This window comes from Lepidothrix coronata, unplaced genomic scaffold (assembly GCF_001604755.1).
Source record: "Lepidothrix coronata isolate B3197 unplaced genomic scaffold, Lepidothrix_coronata-1.0 Scaffold84, whole genome shotgun sequence".
Classification (NCBI taxonomy): domain Eukaryota; kingdom Metazoa; phylum Chordata; class Aves; order Passeriformes; family Pipridae; genus Lepidothrix; species Lepidothrix coronata.
Genome location: NW_016690264.1, coordinates 569,887 through 589,536, shown reverse-complemented (window position 1 = coordinate 589,536; position 19,650 = coordinate 569,887). Strand labels below are relative to the sequence as shown.

Below are 19,650 nucleotides of genomic sequence, written 5' to 3'. Positions count from 1 at the left end.
AGCTCCAGTGAATGGAATTTCAGCATGACATTTTTTGAGTTCAGTCCTCTGGACACTAAGCAGGCTACAGCACAGTGAATTTATTTTTCTTGGCTTACAAACATAATAGCTGCATGATTAATAATCCTGGATGAACTATGGATTTTCTACCTGTTAAGCATATTGCTTAATTCTTCTACATCTCCCTCCCTTTAACCCTCACAATCCAAACCCTAATAATTGTATCTGAATTTTTGGTTATGAGTAGGAAAGAGAAAGCAAGGTCAAAAAAAAGGGCAAAAGTGCTAATAAATACTGTTGTCACATGGAAAGTTCTTCCTCCCCTCAACCTCCAAATCACAAATGGAATGTGGTTTAAAAAAAAAGAAAAAAAGGAAAAAAACCCAGATGAAAAAGCAGATCAAATATTTATGTTGCCTGCAGTCATACTGGGGGCCTTTCCAAGAATCGTTCATCAAACATTCAAACGACATGAGAAAACTTACATCATAAAATGAAGTCTGGCCATATTCGGGGAGTGAATCATAAAAATCTTTTAAAGAAAAAGCATGATTGTGTATAGGGAGTGCAGGCAGGCACTTACTGAAAATTAATATTTTTGTTCTTCTTCTGCACTTTCAAAGAAAAAAGTCGTATGAAAAATTGCAGGAACGTGTTGTGTTTACAGACGAGAATATAAAAGATAATCTAAAGATTAGATTCATTTTGCTTTGACTACTGTATTTGCATATATGAAATACAATTTTAGTGTTTATAAAGTAAATGTTTTCAGGTATAAACTCAAGTCTTGACACTGGGAAAAGATAAGTTTGTAGGCTCAGTGTAGCTTCAGTCTGCACTTGCACATCAAAAAGGCATAACTGTACCAAAAATGTTCTGACTCTTTTTAATATACCATAGTTTCTGGTGGGGATAAATTTATTATTAATGTTCCCTATGCTGGTTTAGCATTTTCCTTTCCTGAGTATGAATAAATCATACTATTATAAACACAATTTTACTGCTGGAAAAGGATCTGCGCTAGAGTTAGGTTTGTACAACCAGAATAATTCTCACTTTAACTCCTTTGCAGAAAAACACAGTGTAAGACAGTTTCTTAAAACTTCTCATGGTTAAACAAGAAAGTGCAGAAAAATACTGCCTGGTTTTGTAGAAAAAATTAGTGAAATCCTTTCATTAGGTAAGGTGGTCATCTGGTAAGTGAGGCAGAATAATGCTGTGATGACAGGGAGTTGTGTGGGGTGGCTTTTTAAGTAGGTAAGTTTTTAAGTTCTGTAATACAGCCAATTTATTTTTGTGGGTGTTGCATGATTCTCTTGTAAGCAAATTGGCTGCTAACATATTACCTTTAAAAGATAAATTACAATTAAATAAGATGAATCAATGAAGCAGAATCAGGAATTATTTGCACCTTCAAGCTTAAAACTTTAAAGCTGAAATATAACATTAGAGCCTGAAGTCAAAGGTGCTATTCTCTTTGAAAAGCATCACCTTTTCTATTGGTTTTACCAGGAAAAATTAAAAAATAATTTAAAAAAAGGCTTAAGAACTGAGGTGCTTTAACTAATTTCTCTTTTAAAAAGAAAAGATGTATTTTTTTTTTCTCAAGAATGACTATTTTGAGCAGTGCCTTTCCTCACATGAACTTTCTCATCTAAAGAGTGCTGTTTCCTTTCATATTAAACAAGATAAGACTAGAGAAATTATTGCTTCCCTTATTTAAAAAACATACTCTTTTTATCTCTCAAGGGTTAAGAGTTAACTAACACTCCATGTGCTGGAAAGCAGAATTTATAAAGTGGAACAAAACCAGTTACAACATCCCACAGAAAAGGGAAACGTGGGACACCAAAGATGGGGAGGCACCAGGGTCAGGAAAAAACACAGCAAGGCTTGTAAGGAAGGGTTGCTGAATAAGCCTTTGATGTTTTAATTATGTTTTTTTTCTGAAGTGTTGCAATCATTCACAGAATGTCTTGGTTCCAACGTTTGATTATTTTTCCTCTGATTGTCTCATTTTTGTCATCATCCATGCCAAAGAAAACCCAGGCATAAAAATTTATTGTATGAAAGAGATGATCTAATAAAAAAATACAGCGACTGGAGCCTCCCATGTCACAGGTTAGGTCTATTTGTGTCTGTATTTGCCTCTTAGGAAAAAACTCTTCACTCTTGCAGTCATATAGAAGTGAGCTCTTTGCTGATACTGGTAACTGGCTGGTTATTTGTTTGCTGTTTGTCAGTCATGCTTTCTCTCTTCACATGTAATTGGGTTTTTTTAGCAGTTTGCTGTCTTCTATCTTGAATGGCTGCACCCTTCCTATGGATTATTATTATTATTATTCTCCTTTAATATCCAGGTTCAATAAGCAAACCATCATAACTTGTTTCACAGAATGGAAAAGAACAAAACTACTCAGGTGTGACTACATCATGAAATCTTATTCAAATTTTACTCAAGCAAGCTCCTAGAGATCTGTGAGAGTCCCAGAGGTCTGAGTCTGGACCAACAAAAATTGTATTACAACCAATTGTGACACAACTGAGGGCAAAATGAGTACAGGCTGTGGATGGTGGGGTAGAAACAAATGTTGCCCTTCTTTATCAGAGGGGGCAGAGATGGTGAATGGTTGGTGAGTGGTTTCCTTAGATAAACATGACAAAAACATGCAGAAATGTTCATAAAACTGCAACATCCACATATCTTGTGTGTGTGCAGGACTTGCAGAAAACAGAGCTGTCCTGTATGCACTCAGTAAGGAAGCCAATCCTGGGAGGAGAAGTCTTGTTTCCACGTGACCTCCCCACATGCTGAAATTCCTCCTCACAGAGGAGCCTTAGAGGTATTTTACATCCCACCACACAACATCATCATAACACCAACACCAATTTTGCATGGAACCTAAACCATGACAGCACTGGTTTGGGGGCACTAAATCCCCTGGGTTGTTGTCCTCCGGAAAAATATGTTGTCTGTTTCCAAGGGAAACAATATATGTCTCTGAATGTTCTTCTGCTTTTCACTCTTTCCTCCTTCTCCAATCCTTTGCTGCCAGTTCCACACAAAGGCAGTGCCCAAACAATGAGGTGCAGCTGATAGACGTGAGACAACGTTGGTGGTGGTGGGAGGTTTTTGTTGTTGGTTTGTTTTTTTATTTTAGAAAAAAGCTTTCTATAAGGGATAGCTGAATGGGAACCTCAGTCTGAACCCTGTAAAGTTTATCCTGTCACCAGTCTCTTATGACTCAATAAAACAGCATGGAGTATTCAATGGTTTTTTGCTATTATGGTTCTTATCCTGATATTTGTGGAGTGTCTGTTCTCTTGCATCTCTCCAGAAACTCATCTGACAGCAAAGCACGTGCATGTCCTCAGCTCAAAGTAAGAAAAGTTTAGGCTAAGGTTACTTGCTGTGAGAAAGCAACTTTAAGATGAAAAGAAAAAGTGAGCAGAAATGAAAGACGCTTTTTATTTTTAGGAGAGAACTTGGGTTTGAGTAACAATTTTTGCGGAGTTCAGGACTGCTGTTAGCAGAGAAAGGGCTTGTGGCCTTGTAAGAAGTTTAATATAGCATTGCTGGTTGACAGCTATGGTTCTCTGCTGCATGGAGATTCTTTCATTTTTTGTTAGTCTCTGTAAAAAGCTTCTTGTCTGGAGATTGGCTGTGATTTAATGGCATTCTTCTAACCTGACTGTTCATGACAAATTCCTCAGCACTTCAGACCATCTAAAGTACATTTAAAGCCTTGGAGGTTTTTTATTTCTCCTAAATCACAGGATGTCCAGACTTTGCACCCAAGGAAAAAATAGTCTTGGAGTGCTTCCAGCAGCCTGAGAGCTGCATTTTAGTCAGGGCAAAGAAAAGACAATATACTGCATGTAGGCATACTTGTGAACAAGAGGCAATACTCTGCCTCGAAAAGATGAACATTTGACAATTGACTGCAGGCTGAAATGCCACCTGCATACTTGTGCCAAGATGGAGCACTTGATGCTTTTGTCCCTGCAGCTGCACCTGGAGCCCAGAGGGTGAGGACTGACTGCACTGCACAGATCTCCATCTGCACTATTTCATTTGCTGTACGTTGACAACTTGTGTGCTCCTCACACAGTGTAGTCATTCATACCACAGAAATTACCTCTTTATTGCCCCCTTTCAGAAGGGTCGTCATAACAACTGCAAAAACCTCTTTGATCCTGTTTGACTTGCCTCCTGATGCCTGCTGTTGTTGCCTCTGTCTTTCAGCTCGTCACGAGGTTATCACCAAAGAGATCCTTGAGCTGGATACGTGGGAGAACCAGTGGAATGTGGTGGCCACCAACGTCCTCATGCACGACAGTTACGATGTTTGCCTTGTTGCCCGGCTGAACCCACGGGATCTTATCCCTCCTCCCCCAGATTTAGTGGACCAATAGAAGTTCAGTGACTCTCAGTGCTTCCAGATTCTGCAGAAACTGAAGAATGTAGAGAGACAAATGCTGCATTGGCTCTGGGTGAGAGCTGAGTGCCACAGAGACAAAATGGCAACATGTGGTTAAGGACAGAATTGCCTTTGGGCTGTGCTTCTTGGACAATGCTTTATTTGCTAGTACTGGTACTCTGCACTTCTGTGATTGAAAGTCAGGGTTGTCCAGTCTTTGTGCTTGGCTTCTCATCTTCAATCTGGCTGCACAAGCTTCAGTGTTGGGCACAACATGGGCTGCTGGGACCCTTTGCCTCACAGGCAAGGGGCAGCCCAGGGCTCATTTCACAGCAGAGCATGACATATGACAGAAAGCTTTAGCCACGGAAAACCCTCCTTTGCTGTTCATCACACGTGGTTCTACTAAGCTATCCAGGAAGCTAAGAAATATATGAAGTTAACTGATGAAAACAAGTGCCAGACCATAGTTTACTGATGCAAAGGGAAAACATAGACAAGCCTTTGTTTTAAACAAAAACTCATTAGCCAAGTGCAAAAGCTACAGCAAACATTATCTAACCCACAGACAGGACAGTCAAGAGGTCCTGTCTTTGCCACTAGAGCTGAACCTGTGCTAGTAGAAAACTAGTCTTTTGGCAACAAGAAGGTCTTCCAGCAAGGTTAGTCAGTCTGCACCAAAGACAAGAAGAATCCTAAATTTTCACATAGAATCTATCTGTTACAAGGCCTTTTATGACCAAGATCTTAGAGTTCTGTTAGGAAACTCCCTTTGAGAGATGGAGAAGGGGATGCAAAATAACAAAGCAGATCATTATTATCTGCATATCAGCTTTGCAGCTACAGGGAAAGGATAGACATGCTAAACAATAAATTTTTATATAATAGGAATAGCTTTAATGAAATAGCATAAGGTAAAGTCTCTACCAACAGAATTGGCTATAATCACAGGGAAGAGGAATAATTCAAACAGTGCTTCTGAAGGCATAGTTAGCCTTTGTAGAGCTTGAAGACAGTAGGTTAGAGAGAAAATTGTTTATAGTACCACCATCCCATTTAAATTACCAATAACTATTCATCAGTTCTCTGGAGCCTACCTTACAGTGTATCTGTCTCTCACTGCCTGGGCAGTACAGACAAGGGAATTGGAAATCTCAGTTGTGCTCTTGGGCCACAATTGCAAATGACAGTATGCTGCAATGCAGAATGAATGTCAGAGACAAACACTGAGTAAAGTATGATATATCATACTTTATGAGACAATATGAGAATGATCATTGTCATGATCATTGTCAGCAAGAAGTTGCTTTTGATCCCACAAAAGCAGCAACAAAACTAAAAGGAAAGAACTGGCAATGAAATGAGGGAATCCATCAGGTAGTTCATCCATAGTTATTTGCAGGATTGCACTTCAGAGCATCTCTATTTTCTTTCTCAGTCTTATTTTAGGCTCCAAAAGTATCAGCTATTTTTTTTGGTTGGATTTTTTTTTGCTTGAAATGCTTATGGCAGAGAGGGATGGAGAGGATGACCCGAAAGCCCTTTCCCAATTCTGACTTTTCTGATTTATGAACTATTCTCTAAAATACCCCGTGGGAGTATTAATCTGTCATGTAAAAATTACTAGCATGAGTGTCACTAAATCTTATTTGATAACACTAGTAGGACACTGAGAAGTGCTCAGATAATAAGGGAGCTGGGGAGAAGAAACTCAGGAAAACATGTAGAAAAGAAGTAAATCTGTGAGCAGATAATCACTTGTCTCTCCTTATGTTTCCCAAGCAGAATGAGTGTGACAGCCTAAACTCTTGTGTTTGTATAATTTCTGTATTATCCAGCCATTCTTTTTTCATATGTAGGTCATCATCTGCCTAGAACAGAGCTGTGACAAGCATGAACTTCAGCAGAACAAATCAGCGGCCGGTTCCTACAATCTTAACCCCTCTGGTCGCTAAGTGCAGTTGTAGGCATAAGATCAAGGAGGCAAACTCTGCTTTAATATGTTTTTAAACAAACTCAATGGAAAGTTCTTCCAATTGATAACCATCCAATATTGGAAACTCTTTGGCTTTTCTTGTTACTGTGAAGTAAAGGTAATCTTGTTCTAACTTCTCTACGAGGTTCTTAGGGCAGCTGGAAGCAATGTTCTTGAGCATATGTTAAGTGTTTCCTTGTGAAATTCTGTGACTGTAGGTACTGCTTTTGCTTCTTTCACCTTTTTTGCTTTAAGGAATAATGTTTAAAAGGGTTTTATTTTCCTTTGGTCTCTGCTTTATGGTCTATTACTTAGGGTTCCTGAGGTTTAAAGCCTGGGTTAATCTACTTGTTTTTACTCTCTGAAAGACAGTCTACTTGTAATATTTGAAGGGGAGAAGGAAGACATTTGCAGGCTTTCACCAGTCATATTTGACCATGTATGTAAAACGCAGCTGACACCCCTCTATTAAACTTTTATTCCAGTAGTGAGCTGGCTGTTTCTTTCCCGCTTCATATGTTTTGCTTTTTTGACTGATATTTAATGAGCTGGATGAAAGGAAAGTATGTACTCTGAGAAGGTCTGACTTAATAACTGAGGAGAGTAATGACATATTTTAAATACTGACCTTGCAATCAGTGATCTTGAGCTGTAGTGGGCAATTGACAGGTTTATTTTTCATGCAGCGCTGGCAAGTGACCTTCCCCCTGTGTGCACTGAGCACCACCTCTCCTGCTGCCCACAGGGTCTGACTGTCAGTGGGGACTCTCACTTGTGTGTGTCTCTCAGTTTCTGCCCGAGTTGGAATGTCTAGCACTGTATGTCAAGCAGGAGAATTTTTTTTCTGGATTAAATCTAAAATGGGGGCACTAACTTCTTCATTTTATATTGTCCCTATGTAGTTCACGGGTTCTCCTTGGGGTGACTACAATTTCTAAACCAATATTTGGAAATGTAGCTTGGCTGAGGAAGGAAGAGGAAGAAAGCACACTTATTGAGAGGTATAGATCTCAACCAAAATCCTTCTGAGACTATAAGAATACTGCAGGTCTGCTATGTCCATGGATAAACTCACATTGCTGGTAAAGTCCTTAAGAGTCTTAATTTCTTTTATGACAAAACCTGATGCAAGAAAAATTATTAAATAATTACAGAATATGCATTCTCCAAGCTTGTGGGTTTCACTGAAATAATACTTTACTGCAGCCCTTTTCAGTCTGAGCAGTAGTTAGCTGAATGTTTCATCAAGGCTGATTTGACATCACCCATTACTCTAAAATATAAATAAAGCAGTGCTGGAAGCTACTAGCTGTTTAAATGAATGAGGGGTTATGAAGCAAAGGCATATACAAGTTTCACCTGAAGTGCTGAAGTTACATCACTGGTTCCCAAATATGAAGAAAAATTTTGGAGAGGTAGCTGTTTGTGTGGCATGCAGGGAGTAAAGCCAAAAAAGAAGTGCTATAAAAAGCTAATCGAAGCTCTCCATTTTTATCCCCCGCTAATGTTTTATTTTGAAATTGTACATATATAACTGATTGCATAAGGACCCCTACAGATTTCTCATCTCTGTTTTCATATGTGTGGTCACAGGAACTGCCCACATATGTAAACCATCAGGCATCTGACTACCCGCCCTCACACACCACTGCTGGGATTGCCTTTGCCTCAGTCCCTGCCCGTGCCAGGCAAACACACACACATTTTGCACGTGTGCAATATCGAAATTTATGGGGAAGTGTCTGCACTGTGCTCCAGCAGACACACACTGCGCTTGGAAAGCCTTGATTTGCCAAAAGAAAATTGCCTTTGTGCACACAGAGCTGTCAGCTCCTCTACCAGCACTCCCATTTATGCTCCAGGTAAGAGGCTGAGGGAGTATCAAAACTGAGATCAGCAGCAAGACATGGGAAGTGCTCCCAGAGTGTTACAACACGCAGTGGAGCCAAGGTGGGATGAATGATCCTCCCCATCTCCTCCTAGGCATGGTTCAGATGTAAAAGGATTTGGCCCTGGATCCTTATCCTGTACTTTTAAATCTACTTGAAATGTGTAATGAGATCCATGATCAAATGAAAATCAATGGGGAAAATGCTATAATTTCTTTTTATGTTAAAATATTTTCATAAAGATCTATATTGCTTTTCTGCTGATTTGGTAGATGATGACATTCTTTTAATAAGCTGTTTACCTAGTGATTGCTATCTTAGCTATGGGGATGATCCCTTTCACAGGTTGCTCTCCTAATGGATTATGCAGCTCCTCTGAAAATATGTTTCATGAATCACAATGCTTTGAAAAATCACCTGGTCAGAAATTCAGTTACTCATCTGCAAATGTCTGTGCCTCTCCCTACAGCTTTTCAAGTGGACTCTAGCTCCAGCTTCAAAGAAAAGCTATTTCACCCCCAGTTGTGCTCAGCTGGAACTAGTACATTTGCAATTTGCTATCATTTGACATGCAGAGGTTGAAAGCAAAGGAAATATTGGAAAATGGCTAAAATAGACATAAAAAGTACCCGGAAGTGCACTTTCCTTCTTTCTTGGTGAATGTCCCTCGGTGTGTACTGCCCTGCCTGGTGTATGATGGAATGATTTACTAATCACCCATGACTGCAACCACAGCAAAGATCAGGCTGGGGCCACGTGTTTGTGCTGCCAGAGCAGAGGGACCCAGCGTGGTGTGAAGCTGTGGCTCCTGACAGACTGGCCTGCCTTGCCATAAGGAATTACCTTCAAACAAAAATGCTTTTGACTGTCCCATGATGTGCACTCTTATGTGTTTTATATACATATGTGTAAGGTTAGTTTTAGAAGTTCTTTACTGACAGCAGTAAGATCCTTTTTTATAAAACATACCTAGCAACTGTGTCTTCTGCATCGCTCATCAGAGTACTTAAAAAAGGTGCTGGTCTTTAAATAATTGGAACAATTCTGGGCTTCATGTCAAAAAGAACCTTAAATTCCCTGCTGAGGGAAGGAACAAATGGGGAAATCTTTTATTACTCCCCTATGTCTTCCTTCTTCTACAATTTTTTGCTGGATGTAGCTCTCCCCTCAGAAGCTCAGAGTTCTCTTGAAAGCTTTGTGCAAGCTTCTTCTGTTTCTCTTCCCTTAATCCCATTTCTGCCCTCAGCCCACTTGTCTGACCAGCCCTTGAACTCCTTTGTTTCCCCTTTAGTTCCCCAGAATTTAGGGACAGCCACCTAGGGTGTTCACCAGGCTCCAGACCTTACAGAAACTTATTGCTCCCGGATCAAATCATCTTTGAAGGACAGAAGAAAGATCGTGTGATCTTTCTTCTTTCCCAGCCCCTGGGATTGGAGGACATTCATCTTTGGGCAGGTTCTAGCCCCAGGCCAAATTCTGCTGTTCATTCTCATACCAAATAAAACCTCCCTGCTCTGCAGTGTCACTGGTCCTCTGATTACAGCTGGGGCTGGAAGGCAGGTGACCTGTGTTCTACTTAGCCCTGCCGCTGTCTCCCTGCGTGGTGCTGGTAAGTTTGACATTAAATGCCTTGCATACTGTGCGTGCCAGAGCTGTAATGACTGCAGGCACAAGCCATTATCATTATCTCTGATTTCTGAACACTAGTTGCTAGAAAAACTGACTGAAGCACAGAGGGAGGTGTCTTCATTATCTCACTACAGCTCATGTCTTAAAGCCTGACTTCCTCCCGCATTTTCAGCCAGGCCAGGTTTCACTAAAGAACTGAGTCTCTAATTTATCTGGTTTTAATATTGGTATTTTTTCTCCACTTTGTCCTATTCTAGTCATCTTTCATAATAATGCAAGTGACTTCATCAGCTTTCCTATGGAATGCATTATCCAAACTGGCCTCCCGAGGCTGCTGGCTTTTCATTATCAGGGTCGAAGTACAACCACTAAAATGCCAGTCAGCTGCACTACTTTATTTTCTCATTCAGCAACTTCATAGTAGAGGAAATGTATTTCATCCATACATGCAGTAATGTGAGAGGAAACCACTTCCCACATACACAAATTTCTGACTCATTCCTTTCGAATGTGGCTGAAACAACTGCTGAATCCAAACATAAAAAGCTATGATAGCCATTCAATAGGTTTTTTCCAGAATTTCCAGTATGAGGAGGAGAATCACAGGGTGATGTCTTGTAACTAGAGCACAGATTGGAAATTTGAACCTCTGGAGTGTGTTTTCAGTTCAATGACTCCATTTACTAGCCTTGGGCATTTGGTCTCCCCTCCTAGGTTCACCTATGTAAAATAGTTAGAATAATACACCTCTACTCATTTTGTGGATCTGCCTTGCTGTGTTTTTAGAGGGAGTGGCTCTCATGTCTGTGATGTTATGTTAAGAAACAGATATTAAAAAGTGTTATACAATGGTAGAACAATAACATTGTTACACTGCTGTCATCTCCCTGATTTTTGGTAACAGAACATAACATTTTTTGTCCATAGCATTCAGAAATTGAGCCTTCCTGGGAAAGGAGATGTTTGCAGCTAACAAGGGCATTTTGTTTACTGCTTCATAGAAAATCAACAACAGATATCTAATCCTGTGATACATTAAGTAGAAGAAATGTAGGGCTTATTACATGTGCCTTCATAGCTAGTCTCGCTTGTACACAGGCAGAACTAATCTCAGTGAATTGAGAGGTCACTAATTGAGGCTAAATTTGAACAGTAGTAATTAGAAAGATGAATGAACTGTATTTTTCTCAAAGCAGATTTGATTTAATAAATTATTCCACTTAGATAGCCACAGTTGTTATAAGGCAAAGAAAGAGAAGGTGCTTTGCAGAAATGTAGTAGATTTACAGGGTAACTGAGACCTGAATTTAGATGATCTACCACATCTTTGATAGGAAAGCTTCAGCTCTCCAGGGAGTTCTGTAACAAACCTGTGATGCATTAACTAGCCACTAAAAGGTACTGCTGCATCCAAGGAATCACCTACAGGATATGCATAAAAGGGTTTTAGGATATTGCTGAAGTGTAAACAATGTGGCATCCACTTGCTCAGTTACAGAACTGAGTAAAACTAAGTAAAACCTAAAGCCTTCTTAATTTGCTCATTCCTTGACCATCCTTCCGTGATGACACCTTGTAAGGCTGTGTTGCCCACTTAACCACTTAAACAGTCTACAGGTAGATTACAAAATGTATAAGTAAAGGTAAGAAGATAAAAAAGTAAGAAGAAAAGTGGTCTTCAAAGGTTTCTGATATATTCTAGCCCCTCTTTTCTGTCAGCTGGGACACACTTGCACTTAAGAAAGCTATAGCTATAGCCATCTTGCTGTTGTGAGAGGTGATTTTAAGCTGAATAGATGTACCCAAGCCAGATGTGATGTGATGTGATGTAGTGATTAGCATGTGAAGACTCAATAGTCCAGGTGCCAGCTGTCGTAGCAATTCAGCGTGATCTTTAGCTGGCTTGGACAGCCCATCATGAAGCCCAAGCTGTTACATGCTCGCTGCTCTCATTAATTGTCAGGCTCAACTGAAGATAACTAAGGTATTCACTCATGTTGCAGTCAGAACTCCTAAACGAGTATGAAAAAGAATAACTCTGTAATTCAGCTGCAGGACTTGAAAAAGTCTTTTGCAGCCAGATCATTTTGTAGTCCATGTTGTCATGAAGCTACAAATTGCTTATACTGGCACAGCACAGAGAGAGGCACAGGGAACAAGTGCTCACTAACAGGTGGAACGGCAGCCGCTTGTGCCAGCACTGCCACTTGAAAATTCACTCATCAAACTGTGCCTTGATGCACCAGCATTCACCTCAGCTCTGGAGTAAGCCCACTATAAAGCTGGCTCTTCAGAGTGCTCTAAGTGGACAAACAGTCAAAGACTGCACAGAGATTGATAATTGCTCCAAAGCCTTGTCGCGACTGGTGCATTAACAGCTTACTGCTTGATGGCTTCTCAGGCTCTTACACAAAGATGCCAAATAGCATATGAACAAAACCACAGGATAGGAAGCTCACCCTCTTTCCAGTATTCACAGCTGATAAAACCTTCCTAAAGGTTTTCATTCAGTGTTTTTCAAAATGGGTTAAGAATCCACCCCCGCTCAGCACTGCAGCATGGAGCACTCATCTGATGCCCAAAATCACAGCTCTCTTGCCAGGAAATTTGCTGTATTAATGCTGCTGTCCTAAGCAGCTCAGTCTTTAATCTGATTTCTTTGTTTCTTATTTCAGGCAAGCCGCTGTAATAGCAGCATTCAGCAAAGGCTGCTAAGCCACTTGGCATGTCTATAAAACTCAGCCATGTTAGCTGTTCTCTTGCTCTTCCCAGTTGGCCAGGGGCCTGCTCGCTTGCATTTGAGGACTTCAATGTGTTTGCACTTCTATGATATTGCACAGATCAGCATGTAGTTACTGTTTTATTTCCCTAGCTGAGCTAGATAAATATTGAAAAAGATTTCTACGGCCTACTTTTATAAGGAAAGTAAATCTTTATAAGTAAAAATTCAAAGTGAAGCTATAGCTTGGGGTTTTTCGGAACCATCTGTGCTCTGTGTATTTAATCATATTTCTGTTGTTACAGGATTTACTGGATACATTTTATAAAGTGCATTAGGAGATCCACAGGGATGTGATCCACTCAGAGGCTATGACCCAGTAGGATTTTTGGCAAATGATTGTAATAGGAGCAGGATCAACCCAAGCCTGTCATCCTATTAGTATTTTAAAAAGCTTTCTCTGAGACTGGGAGATAAATAGTAATCAGAAGTTGATAAAAAGATGTGACACGTTGTAATTTATATCTAGTTTGGATTTAAACCTCAATTTTTAGAAGGAAAGAGTTGTCAAGTAAGCACTTTGTATGCTCAACCTGAATACAAACCTGAAAGTATCCAGCTGCTGAAAGTCACTGTTGTTCCACCGAAAAATATGGGTGGATCAGTTCTAGAGAAGGAATCAGCTATCGGGATCAACATAAAACCCACTCAAAAAGAGTCACCCACAAAGGTAATCTTCTCTATTTAAATTATAGTAGGTTTTTGAGAGGCACTTGTCACAAATCTACACGAAGTTTCATGTTGGTAAAACAGTGGAGACAAAACTGGAGTCAGAGAACATCAGAAATATAGCTGCCTGGGGACAGCCCACAGTCTAACTGCAGAAGCACTGGTCACTGGGTTAATGACACACTGAAACCCCTTTTGTTGTATGGGAAAAGAAAATCCATTAGAAAAACCTATAGAGACATCTAGCTCTATGACCTAACTGCTGCAGTTGTCTACCATACAGTGGTATATTATGGAGATAAGCAAGCATGATAAAAATGTTATAATAACCTTTAAGAGTGGGAGACTGGAAATGCAATGCTGTTTTTACTTGCAAAGTGTTTCTCATGCAAGTGTCCCTGGGAGATGTTTTATAATAAAGTTTGAACGAAATACAATAAAAATCAAATCAAAGCTCTTTCACTACATATCAAACGGAACAGCCCAGGTTACAGCTTATAAGGTTACAAGATAATTTACTTGACGAATTTCTGCTGCTGCTGCTCAGAATTAAAAAAAAAAAAAAGAAGAGAGAAAGTAGCTCAAAAGGTAGTTTACAAACAGTTTATATTTAAAAGCTGATGTTGTCAAGAGATCAAAATTGAAAGACTCACAGAATTATTCAGCAAGCTGCAAATATCCATAAATTAAACAGAAATCAGTTATATTCCAGGATCAAAAGCAGAATTTTGCATGTGCAGCATTTTATTTTCAAGTATGCATATGATAATTACTGCATGCAAAAATGCAAAAATGTTAATGTATTACATGTTTCATTTCATGAAAAAGTTATGCAACTACAAGCAGAGCTCAGCCCCACTCTGTGTGCACCCCAATAAAACTGCTTCATGTACAAGTGAGGAGTGTAACTCCATGTCACTGTGTGCACGAGGTTATTCAAATTCGATATCTGAACATTGATTTGAAAAACAACAGCTGATGCAGAAATCCAGTGTTCATGTCGTTATTTTTTTGGCCGCTGTCAGAACTTTCCAAGTGGACTAAAGGGATCCAGCGTCATTTAAGATTTGCTGACTTGTAAACCAGAGAGCCTCCTCTTATTGGTATTTTTCCATTCACAAATATAGGTCCATTGCGTTTTTAGTATGAAAGGTATTTTTGCTAATGACTCATAAAGTTCTAGGTGAAATTAATGCTCTGTGCCAAAAGCTGTCTCTGTAAAGGTGTAAAGGCTCTCAGGTTAATAGGGATGATTCTAGTCCTGGCCGATTTCCACAGGGTGACTGTTCCCATCAAGCTGGCAGTGGGTTTTATGTAAATGAGTCCATTATCAGAGCTGTATGTATCTGGTTACTAGTCTATAGGCCCTTAAGGGAAATTGGCATCAGTATTTCCAAGGCAAGCACTCTTTTTCTTAATGTTCCAAACCCTGTTGTTTGTTGGTTTTGCTTTGGGTATTTTTGTCTCTAAACAACGGTTCCAAGTTAATAGTTTGAGGATTAAAGAACAGATCATATAAGTGAAAGCTAGTTCTTAATCCCCTAGAAATATAACACGTTTGGGTTAGTTAGCTCTATTATAATTTTTTTACAGAACCCAGTTAGATAAGCCACAGTAAAACAAGCAGGGCATGAAAATTAACCAACTTATGGGTTGTTTTTTCTTACATAAAAACCATGTTGAAGACTTCAGAAACCTTAAAAAAAAAGCAGGAAAAGAACATGTGGGAAGCATTTAGACGGTAGAAAGACTTTAACCTTGTATTAGCTGTGGGCCTTCCAGTCTGGCTGAAATACTCACCTGTTGGTTCACCATGACCAGGTACAATTTGTAGGCTGCCAGCTGAGAACCAGCCTTTATCAATCCGGTCTGCATTGATGCTGGGGCCAGCATTAGCCAACACTGCATCCCCTCAGGGAAGGATGTAAAACCTCTTCACCCTTCTTGCATATAATTCAACCGTATTTCCTGACAATGGCAAGTATCTGCCTGACCTTGTTTGCTGATCTGCATAATTTTACCATAATTTTTATAATCTCTCCTTGTGGCATAATTTAGCAAACAGAAGGTAGCTTTATTACTGAGCTTTTTCTGAATCAATAGTGCTGCTCTCATTGCAAAACTACATGTTACAATTTGTTTCTACTTGAAATATTGAGGCTTCACCTGAAGATGCGGGATGAAATGCTGGTCCTGTTGGAGTTTTGTTGTTGTTCTTTGACAGGATCAGGGTTTAGCCACCAACTCTTTGTGCTACACAAAGTGTGTGTTATATAGAATGCCTGTTTTATCAGAGCCAGAAATCAGGATCCTAGTTATTGAGAAAGCAGTGCTGTAATACTGCCAGCTGGGAGCACAGCTCATTAAAGGTACAGTGTTATACAGTATTTTAGATACCTTATTAAGTATTGTCATAAATGCACGGAATAAAGTGATCTAGGAGCACCTGGGTGAACAAGTTTGAGAAATGGGGGTGTGAGTCATAACAGGAGTTCAGGATTCAAAACATTTCATGCAAAGCGGTAGAAAGACATTCAGTTAACCTCTCATGTCCTGATAATGATGTTGGAAATGCTTTCATGCACTGCAATATTAGACTTATGGCTGGCAGGGAAGTTAAGCATACTTCTTTTGATATATTCTGCTTAATCAGTGGTTTGGGTATCTCACTTTAGATATCAAAATTGGAAATTTTTTTGCAAATAGCCACAGCTATGAAACAGCCAAATGCAGGACCTGGCACTTCACCTTGTTGAACCTCATACAATTGGCCTCTGCCCATCGGTCCAGCCTGTCCAGATCCCTCTACAGAGTCTTCTCCAGCAGATCAACACTCCCACCAAACTTACTGAGGCTGCCCTTGATCCCCTTGTCCAAATCTTTGATGAAGAAATTAAACATAACTAGCTCCAATACTGAGCCCTGGGGAACACACCACTTGTGACTGGCACACTGCCTCAGATTTCTCAGGCAAGCTGGGAGATTGTCTCCTGATTACAGACTACAAGGGAAACTCTAGCTGTGATGAAATCAGTGGAGTTGGGCTGTTGGCTTAAAGGAGCTAGCAGTTAAGTTTCTTTTAGGTTAGTAGCATTATAAACAATTTGCTTTAGGAATGTTGTCTACTCAGGGTTTCCTGAAGGTCATCCTTATGTGTCTGTGCTCAGCCGTCATTCAGACTTATGACCTTGTTTCACTCATGCTACCACCTCTAGAGCCCATCTACCTGCATGAATAAATCAGTAAGGACATCTGACAAGCACCTGTCAAGCAGCCTGAGAGACAGCATGGGGGTGGCAGGCAAAGGGGAGGTAAAGCATGTCACAGTTGTGGTTGTTCCCTGGAATGCTCTGTCAGAGCATTAGAGATGCAGCTGCTACATTTGAGCATGATCACATGGAGCTCCTCACGTGCTGGTCTCTTCGGGGAACTCACTGAATTGAAGGGATCTCTCACAGTATAGCTGTGCTGTGCAGAGAAAGAGGTCACAGTGATCTTCTGGAGCATTGCAGACCCGAGCACTCTGTGGGGCCCTGGGATCTATTTACAGGAGCTCCGTGCAGGACTATGGACTGTGTTACGTTGCACTTAACACGAGGACTTCTGGTCCTGAACGTGGCCCTTGGGCATTGATGCACTGTAACAATTAAATAACGACTAACAAAACTTGCCTGCACTGCTGTGTACATCTCATACAAGCTGAGGGAGACATCATAAGTAAAGCAGTTCTTCCACCTTGTGGTTAGAGAGACTACTACTGGCAGAACCTGTACATCAAAAATCAGACTGCATATGAACACTGATGTTAAACAGACCAAGCACACATTGCAGGACCCCTCTTGCAGAGTGATGCTACAGGTATTAACTAGCCACGTTTTGCAAAGTGAACATCTGTCTGCATGTATGTATTTACACACGTGTACACACAAACAGCTTTGTAATGCCCTCTGGCGATCCCAGCCCACGGGGGCTATGAGACCTGGGTAACAGCAGCTCCTTCATCCTCCTTGGTAAGGAGAGGCCTCGACTCAGTGCAACAGCCAAACCTTGACACCCTGGTAAAACGTACTGGTGTGGGAACAAGGTGTGAGCATGTCACAGATGAGAAAAATGTGATCTCTTCAAAGAGAGATTGTAACTGATTTCTGCAAGCAATGACACTAGAATAAAAAGGAACTATTTAGAGGGAGTGAAAATATATCTGTGCTTCTCTCCCCATTTCTTCTCTCTGCCTCTATTTTCTGCTTTTTACCTCTGGCTATTGCAGCAATCATGTAGTCTTCACTGTTTGCATCAGGGTGCAAATTCAGCACAATTGGGTCCAGCATCTGTAGTCAGTTGCCACGAAGCAAAACTTGATTTTTAAAGCAGTAATTAAACATCAGTTTTGCACTAATGCAATAGAGGTATATTGAGACATATAATTTTGCAGTAAATGCTGAAGATTTGCACTGTGTGAAACAGTGGAACACACTGGCTAATAAACTTCCGTGCCAGTAAATGAATACTAATGTTTTTAATGGTCCTAAATTACATTATTTCTGAAGCAGGATTAGCTTGGTTATATAAGAGGGACTGATTTGGTTCAAAGAAGAATAGCAAAACATGAAAAGAACAGGCTGTTTAAAATCTACGTCTGCTTCTCAGATGTTTGTGTTCTCTAAAGAGCAGTTTATAAATTACATGCTATCCTCCTCCTCCTCATCATCATCATTCCAGTTGTACCAGCTGGCACCACTCTACGTGGAGTCCTCTTGCAGTAGTAGGTCTTTCCAAAACAGTATAAAAATCAGCCCTAGTGTATAAAATTCCATTTTTGTCACACAGGCTGCAGTTGGCTGCCAAAATAGTACTCTAAGATAAACTGTCAAAATCACAAGTCACATCAGGCCAAAATTTGACTCGGTGTCTCACATGGCTTTACTGTAATAATGCCCCAAGAACTGTATCTTCAGTTTCTTTTGCTCTTCAGTTCTGCAGAGTGATACCTGATTATTTAAAGGAGCTGAACTTGTCTCTTCTCTATGTAGTTTTCTACTGCAGTTGGCAAAACAGTTTCTTTTTTCGCTGTAAGGTCTGAAGAAAGCTTGCTTTCATCAACCATGTTTTGCCACCTAGAATTGAACTTCAATGGCAAGTTTCACCTGTAAGACTGTACCCACTTCACCCAAAATGTGAAGTTGTTCAGATCCAGGATGGACAAAATAGAAATGTCAACAAAATCTAATGAGTCTTCATCCTCCATGTCTAAGTAGTCAATTCTATGTAATGATAAGGTTTATTTTTTTACAGTAGAAAACAAAATTGTTTTATTGTCTAAATTAATTTTAAAAAACCCAGGAACACAAGAACACTGAATCTATTAAATATTTTTCCCTATTCTTGTGGCACAGACAAAGGTTAGTATTGAAAAAGCATGTGTGACTGTGCAAATTCTGGCATCTCATTGCATGCTTCTACCACTGATCCCCTAATCATTGCTCTGCTTCCTTGTCCAGACTTCCACAAAACCACTCCTGGTTCTCCCTTCTTTATCAGCTCTGGTAAATCAGCACAGTGCTGACATTAGTAGGTCAAAATAATCTTATCAAACCAACTCTGCAAGACATCATGTCAGTTGGAAAGCAGCTCCTTTATCTCTAATTAGAAATGTGTGGGTTAAAACCAGTTTCAATAAACTGGATGTTTTGAAATGAGCAACTATGGATAAAAACTAAAATATTCTCCGACCTATTGGCAGATGTCTTCAATAACTTGTAGATCAGATGCATGGTTTCAGAAGCCTGGAGAAGGGCAAATATACTCTCCACCAATCAAAAAAATAAAAGAAAAAAAAACATGAAATGAGAATTAGGCTAGTCTTTTAAATTAATCTCAGAAAACTGGGGATCAAATAATCAAACAAAGCATACCTAAGCACCTAGAAAATATCAGGGAGATTTGTGGAAGCCATTATGCATTTTATAGAGTGTATACACTGCCTTTAATTGCTTTGTATTAACACCTCTATTTGCTTTAACCTTTCTTCTGACTTCTGTTTACCTTTTCCTTTCAGACCGCTGATAACTCCCCCTGTAAAGGCCTGGAAAGCACACAGGACATGGTGTGACTCTCGGAAAGAACCACCTTAATCAGCCATTGTAAGCGTTTCCCCTGTTGGCACTGCCAGGTGACACAGTGACATCTTGATGTACCGTGACTTCATTGACACAGAGCCCAGTGCTTCACATTTGCGCCAGTGTTTCATATTTTATTGAAGACCAGTGGGATCTGGGTGCATTAAATGCA

The 19,650-nt window shown here is 40.1% G+C and overlaps 1 protein-coding gene across 3 annotated transcripts in view; it reads left to right on the top strand.

The window, feature by feature from the left end:
- Positions 1-19,650, top strand: part of KBTBD12 (kelch repeat and BTB domain containing 12) — a 57,631-nt gene that overhangs the window by 34,518 nt on the left and 3,463 nt on the right. For 2 of the 3 annotated variants that reach the window (XM_017820542.1, XM_017820543.1), the window contains exon 6: positions 4,247-6,883. In XM_017820542.1, the coding sequence (XP_017676031.1) occupies positions 4,247-4,416 (170 nt within the window). In that variant the 3' untranslated portion in view covers positions 4,417-6,883. Of the gene's footprint in view, positions 1-4,246; positions 6,884-9,680; positions 9,684-19,650 lie in introns of those variants that run through there. The other variant, XR_001875751.1, reaches the window with a different exon arrangement.